A 20345-nucleotide genomic window follows, 5' to 3' on the forward strand; every position below is an offset into this window, starting at 1 on the left:
ACTGGGCGTCTATGAGTTATCATAGGCATCCCGCCCTCCCATCGGCGCGTGTCGGTCTAGTAAATGAGCGCGTCACTTCACGCTCCCGGTATCCAATCAGCGCTGTCAATGCAAGTCGTTGACCGTGGCGATGTATGTGTTGTGTGCTGGCTGCTACGAGCGAGGCTAGACAGGCAGTATGGCGGAGGAGAGCAGTGTGTACGAGTTAGAGGGTCTAGAAAAACAATTGCAGACTTTGTTTAGCCGCTACTCAAGCGATGAACTCCGAGGCGACAGCGAACCGTTCTGCTTTGACTTTTGCAAGGTATGGAGCCGTAGCTGAAGTTGGCGGCATGCTTGTTGTCAAAGATAAGCATATATGTTAGCCGACTCCCCTCCCCCAGAACTACTAGTTACACACAGCTAGCATTAGCGGCTAAGCCCGTTATCATTTAGCTAACTAGCAGTAGTCCCTTTAAAAACAAGCATATTGGCGTGACAAACAGCGTGTCAAGTAATCCGAGCTCACATACACACGATTTTAGCAAAACTTGGGAGCCACTTAAGCAGTCATTTAGTGACAGTGCATGATTAATGCACCAGTTTTCAGGCTGACTTGGCTAATCGCTTGAGCCAGCTAGCCCAGAATTTGCTTGCAAGTTAGCATAGATGGTACGCTGAATGTTTATCAAACTACCCGCTGGTCAGGATTTTGCACGATTACAGTACGTTTTGGCAGCGATTACGCTGAAATTGGGTTAATATTTGGTATCCTCTGCAGTTGGGCGTTTGTTTTACAGCCCACTTTTCGATATGTCACAGCAGTGGGAAAACAATTCCTGCCATCACTAAATGGTCTCACAGTGGTTGCATCTCATGCAAAAGCGCATTGGAATGGCAGTAACTAATAACCCTGTACTGTTAACAACAGAGAGATGAATTCAGGTTTGCCCAATTAGTGACACTAGAAATAGCCAGGTGTACTACTTCCTGTTGACAAATCCCAGCTGTAAGCCATCCAAACTTTAAAAGTAAGCATTAAACGCGTGACGCATCAACATTTGAAATTTGACTTGATTTCTTTGGAACTGAAGTTAGGGTGCTAGTGCTTGGGAGTATAACAAAATGAGAAGTAATTATTACACCAGATATTTTAAAATAATATCACACATGGTATTGAGTTTGTTGTTCATAAATTCGGTGCCAGACTCGGGCTGTCATGCTTTGCTAACATGGTTAGATTTAGCTTAGTAGGAAACTAATTGTTGCAGTTGGATGAGGGCCTAAACTAAACACTGGCTGAGGGTTAACACTTCACTGCGTTCCACTGGAGATGAGCTGGATCTCCACCATTAGAGGGCAACATAAGGACATTAGGATGTCATAGGTCAACTGTAAACAGATATTGTTTCATGATGGGCCTGTAGTACATGTTCAAGTAAAAATAATCTAGGGTAGCTGTCCAAAACACACAGATCTAAAGTATAACATTATATAAACAGATCCTTGTAATCGAGTGCAATTAGAAGCATCAGCAGTGTTGTTGTGTTTGTACTCAAACCTTTAAAAATGCCACATCCATAGAGATGCTGTGCAATTGCACTTTGTATTGTGCTTTTGTTTTAGATGTGTTTGTTTTTGTCTTTGCAGCTGGTGGAGGAGTACGCCTCTCGCTGGCAGGTGCCCCTGCCTCAGCTCAGGATCCTTGAGATTGCTCTCTGCTATTTTGCTCGAGCCTCATCCTTCTTCACGTCAAACTGTGATCACGTGCTCCGCACACTCAGTAGCCTGGCTTTGTAAGTACACAGTCCTCCCTAAAAAGGTTGCTTTCAGTCTTTGCTGATCTAAATAGCTGCCACAGATTTGCTGTGATTTTTGGTTGTTTCCAGGCTGAAGTTTTCTTATGTTATAAGTAGTCTGGATTATTTATAAGTGCTGTTGTACTTACAGTATAAGTCAGGTGAAAGCAGCACCTTTGTCTATATTACAAGCAAAACTATCCAGAGTAGAGGGATGTTTGGGAAACAAAGCCAGACACACATAGTTGGACAGCAAAGTTGAATTGTTTATTAATGACACAGCTGCTTTTAAATCTGTTTGCAGAGGCTAAACCAGTTGAGTGATTTCTGTGACTTCCAAAGAGCAGTGAAATGCAAGGTTGTAGACATAGTGTCAGCTGTGGAGGTGATCAAATTAGGGACGTGCGGGCTAGTCAGTCAGATAAAATATTCCAGCCTTTGGCAGTCAGCATCGGAAGTGGTAATTGGCTAAACTAGTTATTTATGTGCACCACCAGTTAACTGTTGTTCCTGAGACATTATGCAGTCATTCAGCATCGCTAGAGATGACTCTCTCTCTCTGTGACAAATGAGGTTGTACGATCTGACGAACTGTATTGGATGACAATATTAAAACGTCTATTGATTATTTCGTGCACAGTGTTTCCTGCAATATTTTTTTCATCACCTCAGATGACAGTTTGCAATAGTCACAGTGGCATCACAGAAAGACGAGCAAAAACAAATGCCGGAGCTCATTCCTAAAAGAGGGGCTACCTCTGTAGCATGGTGCGGTTATGAAAAGTCTGACACGGAGCAGAAAACCCGTCCCTACCACAGAAACAATCCCCTTCTACCACCTACGCAACAATCATGTGAAAGAGTATGGAGAAAATAAACCTCAGACTCAAACTCTAGAACAGGCTTTTCTCTGCAGTACGCCATATAATAAAGACTCATGAATATAATAGTGGCCAAATATATGGTTTCATACATTGGTCAGAGCACTCGACTCCAGGGACATGACGCCCAGCCGAAAACACTTCACACAAGTAGAGTTGCCTCGTTTATATTACGCGTCAGTGGGGCTGTGCGATATGACCAAAATCTCATATCCCGATATTAAGACATCTATCATCCGATAACGATATAAATCACAAAAATGTAACATTTTCTGTAAATTCTGTGAATGTCGGGCAGCTCGACTTATGTGAAGTGTTTCCAGCTGGGCGTCGGCACCTGGAGTCGAGTGTTTTAACTGATGCATGAAACGATACATTTTTAGACATAGGTTGTAACGGCCGCCATTTTCTTTGTGAGTATTTATTACACAGCGTGCTGCGGGGAAAAGCCTGTTCTAACGTTTGAGTCTAAGGTTTATTTTTTAGCACCTGACTCTTTTTTGCTTCTCATCCGTAAATACTCTGCATCTTTCACGTGATTCAGTTTATTTTGAAAAGTCTCAACAGGATCTTGAGCTTTATTGTGAAAGGTTTATGTGGAAAATAAACAAGCGGACACGAGGTGGTTTTACCGTCGTTGTTGCCAACGACAACGCATAAAAACAAGCGCTTGTCCGTCTGTAGTGTGGTTATATTAAATATAAGAGAAAGAGAGAACTTCAGGAAATTAATATAGCCACTACAGTGACCATCAAAATGATGAAAAAATATTGCCGTAAACAGTTTATTTTGCGACACCACGAAACAAACGATAGCGTAAAATGAAATGATAGACGTTTTTATATTGTCATCCGATATATATCGTTATATCGAACAGCCCTACGCGTCAGACCAAAGTATTGGAGGAAATTTGCAACGTAGCATACCATGTTGCACCAACAGATATGTGGATGAGCCGAACAGCACATCCCTGTATGAGTTTGATGGAGCACGGCATTTGAGACTGCACACTCTTCGGTCGATGTTCGGAGACAGGCTAGTTTCCTGACGACCATACAAGATCAGTAATGATAGCCGGGGGCCTCAGGAGGAAGCTTTTGCATGCCTGCGTGGTGTCATTTAGTTTGTGTCACTAAGGGATAGCGCCTCGTAGTTTATTACATTTTTGATTATTTAATTTAAATGTAAAAAAGAAAGAAAGAAAAGAAATAGTAATTTCAATTTGGTGATTAAATAAACCAGTGACTTAATTTACGGAAAATACACTATGTTGTGATATACACTGTTATGGGGATAAGAAATCACTTATATCAGGACATGTGATTTTGGTCTTATCAGTACAACCAAAATGGAAAGTAAGATAGCTAACAGCAGCTAAAGCTAATGCAGCACTGCAACACTTTATCTAGAAATTTGTCGTTGGATCTCGGCTGTATTGGCTTAAACTGACATAATAAGCACTTGACCTGAGCAGTGTGTGACCACATTTTGCACAGGCGTGTGGTCTGCTGGTGCAGTGTTTGCTGCACTTGACAGACTAATTTCACATTGTGTGTGGGCAGTGTTTCACACAGTGCGAAGTGTCACACATGATCATGAGTCATTAAAAATATGATCTAATCACTTCCTTTCATACTCAAAGGTTTGAAATGGCTCTAAAATACACAATAATTATTAGCCTCATCCAGAGTGCCAACTTTTTGCAATAGCCACTGTAGTTTTTTAATTAATTCTTTTTAGTTTTGGAGTAGTCAGTCCTTCTGATTGTATTTTCCTCTCCTGCTTAAATAGCTAATAAATTAACTCAGTGCCATTTTCAGATGAATGAAAAGGGACAAAATTAAGAGGCATAGTTGTTTTTAAATAATGGTCAGAAGAGCACTGGTTTGTGCAAATGTAGCTGGAGCCCTGCTCATTTCCTATTCTCTTAGTGATCAAATATTGAAGGTGGACTGCTGCCATTTCTGTCTGGCTGCTGTAGAATTTTCTCAGCTTCTACTTTAAGAATAACATTTTTAGACACAAATAATTGTTATCTCGTTAAACAACCACTGTTAATGTTACAGATGGGAAGTGCTGATAACATTAATATTACAGTTTTATTATTAGCCATAAGCCAGTTCCTTAATGATAGCTTGGCAGACAAATAATATGGGTAATTGCTAATAGTTAAAAAGCAAAGGTTAATGTGTGCACAGACCAAATTAACATTTAGGAAAACTGTTTAATACTTCAGTATTGTTGAAATAGGAGCCTTACTGACCTCACAAAGTTCCTATTAAGAATAGGGTGTCAGTTTGCTGTTTCAAGTGTTCAGCTGCTAGTGAGGGAAGAGGCTGTTTGCCTGCCTGTGTAGTAAGGGTGTGAAACAGAGCCTCAAATTTTATCATGGTATTTCATAGGGCTCTTTGATATAATGATATATATCGGATGACGATATGAAAACGTCTATCGTTTCATATTATGCTATCGTTTGCTTCATGGTGTCGCAAAATAAACTGTTTACAGCAATATTTTTTCATGGTTTTGATGGTCACTGTAGTGGCTCTATTAATTTCTTAAAGTTCTCTCTTTCTCTTATATTTAAAATAACCACACTATGGACGGATAAATTACTGTTTTTACGCGTTGTCATTGGTAACGACGACGGTAAACCCAGCGTGTGGCTTCGCCGTCTGCTTGTTTATTTTCCACATAAACCTTTCACAATAAAGTTGAAGGTCCTGTTGAGATTTTTCAAAATAAACCGAAATAATGACAAACAGAAGGACCAGTCAAAACAAATCGAGGACCTTATTTCTAAACGAGGGGCTACCTCTGTAGCATGGAGATGGTTTGTTTATGAAAAGTGTGACACGGACCAGAAAACTGTACTATGCAAATTATGCAGGAAACCGGTCCCCACCTCAGACTCAAACATGACCAACCTCTTCTACCACCTACGCAAGAATCACGTGAAAGAGTATGCAGAGTATTTATGGATGAGAAGCAAAAAAAGAGCCGTCAGGTGCTCAAAATAAACCTTAGACTCAAACGTTAAAACAGGCTTTTCCCTACAGCACGCTGTGTAATAAATACTCACAAAGAAAATGGCGACCGTTACAACTTATGTTGGTTAAAACACTCGACTCCAGGTATACAACGCCCAGCTGAAAACACTTCACGCAAGTAGAGTTTCCCGAGATTTACAGAATTTACAGAAAATGTAAATTTTTGTGATTTATATCGTTGTTGGGAGGATAAATGTCTTATATCGGGATATGAGATTTTGGTCATATCACACAGCCCTAGTATTTCAAGAAAATTATTAGAATATTTATAATATTTCTTGAAATATAGAAAAAAAAGCTGATATATAAAAAATGTTTTATTGCTACTCTCAGCTGGCAGGCGGTGGCATTTTTAAGTGTAAGTAAATAAAGGGCAATTTCCATCCTTCTCTTCCAATGAGCTTGCCATTGTTGACACACTGCCCAATTTGAAGTGTGACTCTATTGCCACTTGGTGACAGCAGCAGTATTGCAGTGCAGTAGTAGAGACACAGCATAAGTCAAATGTAATCATCAGCGTAGCCTGGGTAGTGTTTTTAAGTAAAAGCATAAAAATAACTCCTTAACACTTACACTCAGCTGCTTAGAGCCCTGCTTTTCCACCATGTAACGGCATCAGTAACTTCCATTTTCTGTTTGCTCTTCCTGTCATATGTTGTGCAACGAGCATGTGCTCAAGTGATGCTCTGGAGTCAGCTGTTTACATTGGGTCATACCTTCTGGTAGTATCTTCTCCTTTGTAGTCTGATTGTAGTCGATAGTGTGTCTATTGATTTTTGCTTCAAGTGGCAAAATACATTTGTTGTTTTCACAGAAACAGTTTTCTTGCATATTTTGCGAACTTGTGCTTTGTTGGAGGTTGTCGAAGTAACTCAGTTTTCAGGTAGGGAATTATGATCGGAGATTGACGCGCAGCTCTTGCTCTCAAACGTGCCTGGGCCAGTGTTGTTGTTATGCATAATGGAGAAGATAAATTCATGATATTGCTATAACAATTATATCACAATATGGTATTCCTAGGTGTTATTATGGATGATGTGATATGGCACAGCCCTGAAGTCTGCAGCAATCCTGTGTGAAGTTGTCATTTGGAAGAGGCAAAGATGGCACTGTTGGTAAAAATAGTGTTGTAAATAACTGATGACTACAATCTGACAACCCTACGTGATATCTATACTGCCTGTGGTACTTACAGTACATAAATACAGTTACCGCTGAGTTTTCAACATTTGGTATTGAAAGGTATCTGCTCTGGTGACATCTCTATGCTCAGCAAAGTCAAAATTAAATATATTGACACTAGGGATGTACCAATTTGATAACTCAGCCAGATATGTTCCAAAAGCTAGATTGGTGACAACAGGCTGATCTTTTCAGTTAACTGTTCAGTGTTTTACTACATCACACATCAGCAGCAGTGCACCAGCGGCTAGCTTGAGAGCAAATGTGACATGGAGGAAGCTAACAGCAAAGGGTCAGCAGTTTGGCGTTTTCTGTACGTTTGTAGTTTTTGAGGTATCTGTAACTGGTGGTTGACACGACTAAAAAGCTCTCACAAAGAGGATTTCTCTTTCGGCTTCTCACACATTTTTTTTTCACACTTATTCCCAACTAGTCTAACACTTGTTGGGAAGCTTGTATCACCCTTCCAGTACCAAAGCATTGTGAGAATATAGGCTTATTACTAGTGGTGCAACGGATCACGGTTGATTCGTAATCCGAACCGATCCCACTCCACGGTTCGGGACGCACGTGATCCGAAGATTCGAAAAAGAAGAAAAAAAAAGTATGTGTATGGTGCGCGTGGTGGGTCTGTCAAGCGATAGTTATGGCCAGCGCTAGTGGTCCAAGTGGAGGAGCAGAGGAGTTTGCGGTATTTAAGCAGCCCTTTGCTGCCCAATCTGACCGGGCTAAAGCTATTACAAAAGCTACTGGGGTGTTTACCTGCAGACGGGAGGCCGTATTCCGTTGTGCAAAACAAGGGGTTTAAACTATGATGAACGTGCTTGAGCCCCGCTGTGATATCCCATTGCGCGTCCACTTTAGTGGCTAGATTGTTCCAAGCATGTATGAGCAGGAAAAGTTTAAAGTTATGGCTGAGCTGTCCCAGGCATCTTCTGTTGCCCTAACTACAAATGGGTAGACCTCCAAGGACACGGAAAGCTACGTGACCGTGACCGCTCATTATATCACAGCGAGTGCGATATAATGAGCAGTATGTATTATTGTAGGGTCTACCTTACAATATAAAGCACCTTGAAGCGACTGTTGTTGTGATTTGACGCTTTATAAATAAAATTGAATTGAATTGAATTGAGTGGTAGATACAAAGCCCTATACTACCCTATATTGTACCATAATTTGTTTTTATATAATTGCGTGGAATGAGTCTTGAGTTGATTGTTTTTAACAGGCAAAAAATACTTCAATAAGTAAATAAGTAAATGTTAATTTTTTTTCTTTTTTCGCTGATCCGAAAATTAATCCGATCCGTGACTTAAAACCGTGATCCGATCCGAACCGTGAGATTTTTGATCCGTTGCACCACTACTTATTACTCATCCAGTTGACAGTTAAAAAATACCGCCAGACATCCATCTTAAATTGCTGAAAATGCTTTAATGTTTGCATGATAGTCTCAATTCCTCCTTTGAGTTGTTCGTCTTTTCAGAAGCTTGCCTTGTGTAATAGGTTCTTGAAAATGCACACACATAACGTGACACGTTACATACTATTGATAAAAAAACTAATTAAAAATTAGCCACATACATATGAAATTAAAATACAGAAAATCCTTTGTAGTTCCTTAGTTTCAGTGTAGATGTCAGCATCTTACTTGTGGGTGTTTGGTGGCAGCTTTTATGGAAGTGAAGATAAATTGTTTTCATTGCTTATTTTTGCTCATAAGCAAATTCGCAAGCCAAAGAAAGCATTGACATGCTGCCAGTCACAGACCTAAATATATCCATCAACCCTTTATATTTCATCACGTCCCTCAATAACAGAGTTCCTTAGAGCCACACAGATAGCTAGTTTACTCAGAATATCCAGATTTAAGTTTTAAAGTAGCTTGGAAATGAGCATTTATTCCTTTGATCTCTCCACAGGAGTGTTTATGAGTTGCTGCTTTTCTTTGACCAGAACGACTTCTATCAGGAGCCACTGAAACACTTTACTGATACATTCCAGGTGAGAATAAAGAGCTTATTATCTTCCCAATAGAACAGTGAATGCATGTTTGTCAAATCTGATTATGTTCATTATCACTCATTTCACTGCATATGTAATTGTCAGGGCACTCTATCATTTGGGCTAGACCTTTGCTGCTGTACCTAGAAGTTACTTTGTGGTCCCATCTTTTATGTACTCTGTGACACGATAGCACAATTAAGACACTTTTGTGTTTTTTCTTTATTCTCGTCCAGGAATGTTATTTGGCTCTTGCAAAGCATCAGAATGTTCACTTACTTCAGGTGGAGCGTTTGGTTCAGGGCGGCGGGCCTTGGGCCAACCCGACCGTACAGGCAATCCTCAGCGAGTCCAGTTTACCTCAGAATGACGGTCAGTGATGTAATTATTATGGGTAGAAATGCTAATACTGGAGTAACTGTAACACACCAGCTACCTTTAAATTTTAATCAGCTGTCTTTTAGAAATTAAAAGAAACATTTATAATACCAGAGTTTTAAAAAAAAAAATTAACAATAATTTCTCATATTCTGTGAGAAATCAACTATTTCATTTGCTGAATGGAGGAAAATTAGGCTTCTGCTCCTCCAGATTCCATTGTAAATTCTTAATGCTGTCTGCAGGTTATCTAACATAAAACTGTGTTATCACTGGTTGTTCTCGTACAAAATTAAACTCTCTCTGTTCTGACTTGGCTTTCCTTCAGTGGATGGATGCATCAGCTCTGAGCTGCCAGTGTTCTTTGAGCTTCGCGTGCGCTACCTTTTATCCTGTGAGCGTATCGCTGAGGCTATGGCCCTGGCTAAGTGTTGTGCTCGGCATCCCAGCACAGGACAACACTTGTTCTTCCTCCAGGTCTACCTCACATGGCTTTACAAAACTTCACAGCATGACTGTCTACATAAAGAGGTGGGTAGAGTGCAGTAATAAAAGACTTTGCCCTTCCGTGTAAACTTGCTCTGTGGACATGCTTGTATTATATACGTCTTTACTAAGACTTGCTTGAACTAGAAATCCTTTTCCAATGTTTTTTAGGTTGCGGATCTTAATGGTAAAAATGCGGTGCACATCATCTGTAACTTGGAGTTTGAAGAAAAGGATGAGTTACTGTTAGCTCTCAGCACAGCCTTTCTGTCCCAGCAGCTCTGGAGGGGAGATATGTACTATCTGTGGTAAGTAAACAGAATAAATTTTAACAAGTTATCTGTTTATAAATACTAAGTGAGGGCTGTTCTACAAATATTACAGCAGGCGAGTTATTTTTAATGCAGTGTTTGCATCCCTTCAGCTAAGTATCAAGAACAGATTTTACTTCTTTCTCCCCTCCCTTTGCAGCGATCTTGTGTTCTTGTGGACTAAACTTCATACTCGCTTGAACACATCCAAGCAAGTTCTTCTAGAGGAGACTCGCCAGCTGATGCTGTCTGCCACTAATGTCAACTCGATCTTCCCATTCATCAGATCCATACTGCAAGAAGTTAGACCATATAATAACATGTTAACTATAATAATGTTATATATATATTCATGGAGATGAATATTTAACTCCTTTGTTATATCTCATTAGGTCGGAGAAGATGGTATCCAGTTTTGTGTGGAGCTCTGTGCTAATGCACTGAAGTCTTGTCTTCCCTGTGATACCCTCACGAAATCACTAATCTACAAAACCATCGCCGGCCTGCTACACAATGATCTGGAGGTATGCCGAGCGTGTGCTCTTCTCATCTTCTTCTTGGAGCGCACTGTTGAGTCCTACAAGATGGTCTACCTTCTTTACATGCATCCTGATCAAGAGTACCACGCAGAGTGCAGCTCTATTGGAAATAATGTTCGCTTTGAAACGCTGCAGGTTGGGCATCTTTTTTTGTTTATATATTAACAGACTGAAGTTTAATCTTAAGAAAAGTAAAGTCTTAGTAGTATAGACATTTCACTTGTGGAAAAACAATATGATATTGCTATATCTTATAAACTCACACTATTCTGTCTCGTCTTCCTACTGTATGGATTTCTGTTTATTGTCATAAGAGCTAGCTATAAGAAGAAATCCTTGTCTTGGTCCAGTAGTTGAATTGCTTCCAAATAGCTAAGTGGTTAAAATACAGTCTACAAAGTTCTAAATCACAATGTCAGATGTGGTAATCAGAAAATTCTCCACGTATGTAGGAATGGTGCTTAAAGACTTTATACTTTTGTTCTTTTCTCAGGTCTTGAAGAAGGATCTGTATTTTGATCCAGAGTTTTGGAACCTCATTGCTTTGAGGACCAACTGTTTGAAGCTGATGAATGAGAAAGGGGTTAGTGCTGCTCTTGAAGAAATCATGGAGGACAAATGGATTTCAAACTACTGCACCAAAGACTCTGCTTTCCGATCAAGTGTGTTGGCATGTCAGAAAGGAAGTAAAAGTGTACTTCAGGCAGAAGCTAAAAAACGGCGTCATAAAGAGGATACAAATGCTGCATCGAAAAGACTAAGGATGGGCACAGGAAAAACACCAGTAAATGTTGATCACAGTGCAAAGAAGAAGGGCAACCAGGGGTCAAGACCTTTGAAGGAAAGATCTGCTGAACCTTTGAGGCGCTCATTTTGGCAGCTAGACAGAATACGGGACAGTGTGGGCCAAGCATACGAACAACATAGACGCATTACACGGTTGTCTGAAAAGAATCTCCCAAAACGGAGAATTAGAAAACCAAAGTGGCTCCTAGAAGACTCGGGAACTCTTGAAGAGAACGTTCCCCTGAAGGTCAAAAGACATGGGTTAAAACATGACAAGCACCATCGATCATCTCTCAGATCAGAAACGGGTCATATCAGGAACCATGCCAAACACAAATCTTCAGTGAACCCTCAGTTAAATGAAAGTGAAGACATTAAATACCAGAAAGGGTTTTCTTTGGACTGTCCTAAACCAGATTCTCCTCCACAAGTAATTTTGGAACTTTCCCTACCAGACAATGAACTTGTGGGTACGTTTAATGACGATGTTTGCAACCGAAGGAGAGGGTTCCCACAAGTGCTTCTTTACAAACCTACTTTGAAGCTTCCTGCAACATCACAACCGGTCAAGACTGTGCATCGTAACAAGGTGATTCTCAGAGCACGGGATCCATCTATATTTGTCCAGCAGTTACATTGTTATGCAAGGCGGCAAAAAGGAAAAGGTAATGGGCTAAATATTCACAGCTCAGTATCCACAATCACACGGTCATCTGTGCACGGTAGCCCTCCAAAAGATCCGCTTTTTGGAGAACCTGCCACTGAGATGAAGGATGGAATTGGCTCTCCAACAGCAGCAGCAGTTAAACATAGAGGATCCTCACTTGGAGAAATCCAGACTTCTTTCTCAGGAAAGATATCTTCAGTAAGAGAGCTCTCTGAGAAGTCAGCTTCTGAAATGGGAGATACCACAGCGTCTTCAGCAGCAACAGAAATTCCAAGTTTAGATGAAATCCCTGAAGTTTCCACCATTGCTTCAGCAGAAGAGGCCTGTGAAGAGCCCACTGTTGAAATGAAAGTTACTATTGCCTCAAAATCCACAGTTTTAGGCAAAGCTCCAACAGCAAAAGATTTCTCAAAAGCTGAAGTTTCTCAGACTTTAACATCAGGGAGAAAGAAAGTTACTGACAAAGTCCACCCAGTTTCCAATAAAGGGATTGCTTTCAAGTCTAGGACTGCTGATCGTGCACAGTCACAGTGTCAAGATGGAGAACAAGAACTTAACTCTTTCCAGACCGAAAGTGAAGAAGGCAAAAGCGATGTTTCTGCAATAGATCTCACAACGGTTTCACCTATAGACTCAAGAGGACATGTGCCTTGTAAAAGTGACTCAAGTCGGGGAAGAAATGAAGCCGCTCTAAGGAAGTTAACCAAAACTGAGGCTTCATGTACAGACCATGACAGTATAAGTGACATATCTTCGCTAACGCTAGTAACAGAGATGGTGACTGATCTTCCCCCTGGGCACCTTAATCAAGACCTGGAGAATGACAAAGAGCAAACTCCAACCAATAGTGCCTCCAAAGACTCTAGAGTTGGAAGTAAACCTAAAAATCCTCAAAATATACGGACTACCTCCAGCTGCTCTTTACAAGAACAGGAGGCCTTGGAAATTGATGGGACAGTGCAAACTCAGGATGGCAGTTTAGATACATGGGAGAACAGCGACCTTATGGAAACGCCACAAGAATCAGAGGAATCCAAGTTAGAGTACTGTTGTACCTTCTGCAAAAAGGATTTCAAGGGAACTCGTGTTGTGGCACATGCAATGTTCCATTATCGTAAAGATGAGTGCATGTTCTGTGGGAAAGTGTTCACAGATGACCTCCTGGCCATGATGCACCTGTCTGATCATATTGAGAAGCTAAAGAGGATTAAAGCCCAAGAAAATGGGGTGCCTGACACCAAAGATGTCTCAACACCTAAAACCAAAGCTAAGATGGCAAACACATCTTCTGGGAGTCAGAGTAAGGGGAGACCAAGGAAATCAACTGCCTGTCCTAAATCAGTAAGCCCACCACCTGAAAGCAGAAAATTAAGATCCAATGACAAGCCTGCGGATGGTCCATCTTCACAAGAGGAACATAACACGTCTAAGCACCTTAATACCTTAAGTCCTGTTCACAAAGTAAATGGGCATATCGACAAAAAGAAGGAATTTAACAGACCGAAAAAGGATGTGGAAGCTAAGCAGGTACTTGAACAAGATGCAGATGTAGGCTCTTCTGCAGCTGACAAAGAGTTGGCCTGTTCCACAGAAGATAAATTGAAGGTGAAAGCTACAAAACAAATTTGGAAAGTTGTTACAGAAAAAAATACAGAGCCACAAGAGAAAATTAGCTGTCCCGCAGATGGATGCTCTTTTTTTACTGACATTTCAAAGAACCGTGTTGCACTTCTCTACCATGCACTCGATGATCACTACGGTGAGCTGAAACCTTTAGAACTGGCGTTCCGTGTCGGAAACAATAAATGTAGTATTTGCATGAGGGTTTTATGGAGTTTCGAACATTTTCAACACCATGTTGAAAGACACAGATGGAGTCCAAGGCATCCTTGCCTTCATCAGGGTTGTACTGCCAGGTTCAAAAGCGGAATGGAAATGAGACGCCATGCCAGGAAGCACAGTCCACTGCAGGCAGTGTGCTGCCTCCCTGGATGCTCTCATTTATTTATTTGTCTTTGGGCATTGAACCTTCATGAAAGGGAACACTATACTTCAAAATCTACTAATTCAGACAAAAACACAAATGCACAAACAGGCAACAAACGTAATGATGCATCAGCTGGAAGGCGGCAGCAGAGTTCGCCAGATACTCTCACCGCTGCAAAGAAGACAGAGAGTGTGAAGACTGCTCTAAAGTTACGAGAACAGGCAAGTCAAGAGTTGTCGATAAGAAAACAAGATAAAGCTGCTCCTCTCTCCATCAGCAGATCGTCTTTGATAAAACAGAAGTTGAAAAAGAAAAACGAGAGCAAGAATTCAAATGTATTAAAGAGTCTTTCCAACAAGGACACCTCTGCACAGCCTAGTGATTCAAGTAATAGATTAAGGCATAATTTGAGAAAAGGGCAAGTAACAAGTACAACCCTGATGGCTCCCAAAATTCACAAAGTTATCTCGTCATCATTGTTAAAACACAGCAGCAAAGTCAGGCATAACCTGAAGAAGAAAAAACAAATCAAAGTAAACACAAAAGGTCCTAAAAGAAGAGGTCGACCACCCAAGTTAAATAATGCAATGGATGATGAAAAGATTAGTGGTGGTCAAAAGGGTGAAATGGTGAAAGAAAAAACTGCTCTGGCCAAGGCTCAGAAGAGCCCTGCCCAGCTTCGAGAGAAAGCTGTCAGTGCAATGGAGAGTAACAAGCTAAATAAAGAGAAAAGTCAGCAGGTCCAAGATGGAGGCGAACGTAGAGCCATGTCAACCAGCAAATCAAAGAAATCGGTGAGCAAGGACATCAGAAGAAATCAAGTCCAACTAAAGTCTTCATCATTTAACAGTTCAAAACCATCAGGCATCACCAACTCTGGAATTAAAAAATACAGGTCACTAAGAAGATGGGTTAAAATTAAAAATCATTCTGCACCTTCAGATCTCAAGAAGGCAAAGAAGATTGCAAACAGTAACAACAATGAGACTTTCAAGAAAAACCTAAAAACTGTCATCGAATCAGCCTTAAAAAGCCATGCCACATCCAAATCTGCTGTCCCACAAGTCGAGGCCAAAGGAGCCGCAGTTAAAGGTTTTGCTGATGATGAAGTAAAAGTAAAGGTGGAAAACAAAGACTTGACTGAAAAGGTTTCTGTTGACTCAGAGCTTTCTGTCCCAGCTCCCTGCTTAAACGTACCTCCCACCACTGAGAAGGCACAGAAGTTAAAAACAGAGGGAAAGTCAAAGAAATCACTTGTTAAAAAAGAAGACAAAAAAACAAGGACTGCTTCCTCAGACTCGAACAAGGAAAAGAAGCACAAGATAGTAAATGATGAAGTCGACAAGGAGACTGTCAGGAGGGATTCCCAGACTAGAGAACCAGCCTTAACACAAACTGTTAAGTCTAAATCGGATGTCCCACACGTTGAGGCAAGAGCAGCAGAAAGTTGTGCTGATGAGGGGAAGGTGAAGGTGAAAAACACAGATGCGACACACAATGGCTCCTGTGACTCTGTGCCCGTTAACGGCTCAGATGTTCAACCCACACCGCAGAAAGTGCAGAAACTAAAAAGGGAGAAAAGGTCAAAGAAATTACTAGCAACAAAAGAAGGGAAAACTACTCGAACTGCTTCTTCACACTCAGGCAAAGTAAATAAGAAGCACAAAAATATTAACAAAAGGGGGGACAAAAAGTCTGTCAAGGCAGATCGCAGCAAAATGTCTAAAGAGAAAAAGACGGCAAAGTCAAAATGTCAAAAGGGCGACTCGGCAGAATCTGCTCCTGTTGACGAGAAGGGAAAAGGAAAGGAGGAAGACTCAGGTGCATCATTAGACGGCTCAGTTTCCTCCAAACCTGCTGCTACTTCTGACATCCTAAATGAAAAGACTTGTCTGCCTGCTGCGCCTGAAGGAAGCATGCCAAAGGTAACAAATAAGGAAAAATCCCAGAAAAAGAAAGCCCTAGACCCCAGCAAAGCAGATAAGAAGCGAAAGCGTATTCAGAAAGATGACGCAAAGACTGTGAAGAAACATCGCAAAGATAATGCGGCTCAGTCAGCATCTAAGAAGCCTGCAAAGTCTAAATCTGAAGTACGACCGCTTGCTGAGGCCAAAGCAATGACTGAAGGGAGCCCAGTGGGTGATGGAGAGAAACCTTCTGCAGAAACAGCACAGGCTACAAATACTGGACCTGGATACTCTGTGATAACAAATGGACAGATGTCAGGCGACGCTGAAGACACGAAATCCTCGGTGTGCAAGGACACCCTTGCAGAGTACAGCAAGAAGCCGTACATGCGTCTGCCACCTACAGCATACCTGGATGAGAAGTACATCACCATGCCAAAACGAAGGAAGGATGCGTTGTCTGTCCCGGCGTCTCAGATGAGCAACGATTTAGAGCAGGCCTGTTTGACATCAGCCGTGCAGAGACAACGATGTGCCAACTGTTTTGCCACTTTCAACAGTGTCGAGGAACTTCAGAGTCATCGCCAGCTGCAAAAGTGCTCAGACCTCTTTGGATTTGACTCCGATGACGAGGGTGAGTAAGCTGTCTTGGCTACTGATGGAAATGTTCCAAATCAGTAAAAAATGGTGAAAGCGAAACATGCTTTACAGTGCAGAAGTTTATAAACAGTCTGTGCACAGTCATAGCAGTCAGCTACACATACAGACCAGTGTTTAAAGAGGAGAACAAATGATTTTCTTGTCTAAATGGTATAATTGAAAAGAGGTGCTGTTAGTGTTCTAATAATATTTCTTGTGTTTTATTGATGCGAGAAGTTCAAATATGTGAATTTATTTCCAATCTTGAAAAGTAAGGAGATATAGTTCTGAGATTTTCTTTTAAAAAGTAAACAAAAAAACACCCTGCAGGCTTTGTAAAGTAAATGCTGTCTTTTTCTTGTAATTTTTTTTTATTTTTTATTTTTTATTTTTTTTAATTTAAGACTTGAAATGTTTGCATTAGTAGGGACAGCTGAAGACACTTGCTGTACAGTAGGCTTCACATCAGCTTAATGAAGTCCCTTAACTAGACATCTTTTAGCATAGTCTGTGGTCAGATACAAGACACACCCATCCTCTCCAGCAGCTGATTTTTAAAGATTTTATAAATATATTTTGTGGCTTTTGTTCCCAAGGCTGATTTAAACTGAGTCATTAAAAAAGAAAAAAAGAGCTGCATGCTACTTTATGTAGTTATTGTAAGGATAGGATGTTGTAGCATAACATTATTTTATGATTCTAACATCATTTTCTCTCTCGTTTTTTTTCCTCCTTTTTGTAACTTTAAGGCATCGTGTTTAATTGAAGTGAAAAGAACTGAGGCTTGGGATACATCACCTGTGGACCTACTTGGAGCCCGAGGATGGATCGTACCTCAGCAAATTAGTGCACTCTGAACGGCTTGCTTACTCTGTGCAAAGACTCGCGCATCTGGAGACACACAGCAAGAACTGAAAGGCTTACTGGATTTCTGCTGTGGGGTGTTTTTAAAGAGTAAAGAACGAGAGCAGCCTGATCTAATAGCCAATCAGTGCAAACAGCTACTGAACTGAATCCCAGTCAGTTTGTGAGAAGGACAGATACTGAAGTGCCTGCTCTGGAATTGCCATGCTGTTTTCCAGCTGTTTTACCTGGTTTGGACGCTAAACATTGTGGGTTAAAGACTGGACTTTTGAAAGCTGTGAAAAAACAAATAAACTGACAAGGCTGTTGCTGTAATAAGGATACATATTTTTCACAGTAAGCCATAAAATATTCTTTGCTTTTTGCACTCTTCTCATAACATTTCTCAGTTAATTTGTTCCACCCTGACTAAAGTGGTGGGAATATACAGTGAAAGAATCCTTTGCAAGTTCATGCTGATTTGACATGCTAATTTAGAGCGAGTCTAAACTCTAAAGTTGTAAGATTGCTGTATCAAAGTCCTCTTTGAGAAGTTTTTTATTGAATATTTCTTGTTTAAATACTAATTTTATTTCTTATTAAAAAAAAAAAGAAGTGGTTGATTAGGTCTAAGCTGCTTGTCCTTACCATGAGTAACCAGTAGGAGTCAGTGCTCACCAATCTCTTAATCAGTAAACAGTTTTGTTTTGGTTTTCTTTTGGCAGTGAATTCAATATTCTTTGCTCTTTTTGCAACATAAAAAGCTGCTCCTGTTCTTTAACACTGTATGATATAAAGAAATGCTTTATTTTCTATCATATCTGGAAAACTGAATCAAGCAATAACTTAAAACCACCAAAATTTGCCAGTATCCCTCTAATTTATTGCTGGATTTGGTTCTTTATCATTGTTTGTTTGATTTTAATTCCCTGACAGTTCAGGAACTGACCCTCTGGCTTCTATTTAATCATGTAATCTTAATTATTTTTTTTAAACCATAGAGACATTTTTGATTTCTTTATTAGGATGAATCTTCTCCTTCAGAGAGAAACATAAGCGGCAGGAATAAACAGTTTAAAATGTTACTGGGAGGCCAAACCAGTCTTTTCACAAGCAGCAGCAGGTTGTATTTATTTATGTTTTATTTTCTATCTTTTGTAAATATTTGAAGAGTTTCAATGGCTAATTATATAAGGGGATGTTGGAGCTGGGTTTATATTTTGTTCTTGAAGAAAAAAAATAAAACTTATTTCAAATGGCGTTGATTCTGCTGGACTTGTGATGGTATCTGTTCAGAGATATATTAGACCATGCGGGACATATTGTCTTTAAATTAGAAGAAAGAACAGCTTACTCCAAAATTAGGAAATGAAATACTTTACTGCTCTGGATAAAAATATGACACAGATGGTAAAGAAAATACTACATTATGCCCTGAATAGACTTACAGTATTGTTTTTATCAAACCTTTTTGCATGCCTTTAAGCCCATGTTAATATTAAAGTTTCAAATATTTTCATGTGTTTCAAAGGTGCGTTTCTACAGAATGGTACGTAACATTGCTATGAAATAAATCATATTGCAGATTGTCATGGTCAGAACAGCCTAATAAGATATTGACTTATAGTGATATGACCCTCATCTACAATAATTGAATGATATACATTTCAAGCTAAATTTGAGTTTGCATTTAGCTGTTGAGCTAAACTTACTAAATGTTTATTAGGTACAACCTTCTAGTAGTGGGTTGAACTGCTGCCTTCGGATCTGTCCTAATTCTTCATGGCACATATTCAACAAGGAGCTGGAAACATTCCTCAAAGGTTTGGTCCATATTGACATGATGGAGTTACACAACACATCCATGATGTGAATCACCTGTTCTACTACTCCTCAAAGGTACTCTGTTGATAACCAGCTGTAGGGATACAGTGAACTCAATGTCATGTTCACGAAACCAGTTTGTTTTGATAATGACAACATGGTGTGTTATCCTTTTATAAGCAGCCATCAGAAGATGGGTACACTGTGGTCATAAAGGAATGGACATGGTCAGCAGCAATAATCAGGGTCCCAAAGTGTACCAAGAAAATATTACCCATAACCCTTACATCAACAACAGCACCCTGAAATGTGGATACAAGGCAAAATAGATCCATGGTTTTAAGTTGTTGAGTCTGAGCCTACCATCTGAATATCACAGCAGAAACAGACACTCTTTGGGCCAGGCAATGTTCTCCCAGTCTGTTAATGCCCAGTTTTGTTGAGCCTGTATGAACGGTAGTCTCATAGCTCACAGGAATGGCACCCAGTGAGGAGTTCTGCTGCTGCCTCAAGGTTTGACGTCTTGTGCATTTGTAAGTGGTTGGTTGAGTTTCTGTTGCCATCCTATCAGCTTAAAGTAGTTTTGCCATTTTCTGACCTCTGGCATCAACAAGGCATTGTCCAGAGAACTGCTGCTGACTGGATATTTTTTTTTTTTCTGACCTTTCTCTGTCAACTCTAGAGTTGGTTGTGTGGGAAAATCCCAGCAGGTCAGCAGTTTCTGAAACAGAGCATGTCTGGCACCAACAACAATGACACATTGTCCTTTAAATCACCTTTCATCTTTCAGCGAGCATCTTGACCATCGACATGCCTAAAGGCTTTCAGTTGTTGTGACTGGCCAGATAGAGATTTGTGTTAACAAGTAGTTGGATAGTTGCTCCTAATAAAGTGGCAATTGGAAATTTGATGGTAGTCACATCTAAAGTAGAGGAAAAGAGCTATTTCTTTGTTAATAATTCACCAATTAAGGAGTCAAACATCTCAAGAGGACTCCCAGTATTGGAATTTGGATTCAAAAGGACTCAATGCAAAATCAAAAATCCTTTTGCGAGATTATGGGACCATTAAGGGTATATA

General features: G+C 40.3%; 1 protein-coding gene across 1 annotated transcript; it reads left to right on the plus strand.

Moving 5' to 3' along the window:
* Positions 1-101: 101 nt before the first annotated feature.
* On the plus strand, positions 102-18701 carry LOC116318474. The gene is made up of 10 exons (XM_031737479.2): positions 102-304; positions 1630-1775; positions 8817-8898; positions 9135-9270; positions 9605-9807; positions 9934-10070; positions 10234-10375; positions 10466-10747; positions 11106-16593; positions 17348-18701. The coding sequence occupies exons 1-10, from the start codon at positions 179-181 to the stop codon at positions 17362-17364; spliced, it is 6759 nt and encodes a 2252-aa protein (XP_031593339.1). The 5' UTR covers positions 102-178; the 3' UTR covers positions 17365-18701.
* Positions 18702-20345: the final 1644 nt, after the last annotated feature.

This window comes from Oreochromis aureus, linkage group 23, assembly GCF_013358895.1.
Source record: "Oreochromis aureus strain Israel breed Guangdong linkage group 23, ZZ_aureus, whole genome shotgun sequence".
NCBI classification, from domain to species: Eukaryota; Metazoa; Chordata; class Actinopteri; order Cichliformes; family Cichlidae; genus Oreochromis; species Oreochromis aureus.

Bases quoted from the DNA above. Each gene is read 5' to 3' on its own strand.
- LOC116318474 (XM_031737479.2), top strand. From the start codon at position 179: ATGGCGGAGGAGAGCAGTGTGTACGAGTTAGAGGGTCTAGAAAAACAA. The intron at 305-1,629 runs GTATGGAGCCGT...TTGTCTTTGCAG, and splicing joins TCTGCTTTGACTTTTGCAAG to CTGGTGGAGGAGTACGCCTC. The intron at 8,899-9,134 runs GTGAGAATAAAG...ATTCTCGTCCAG, and splicing joins ACTTTACTGATACATTCCAG to GAATGTTATTTGGCTCTTGC.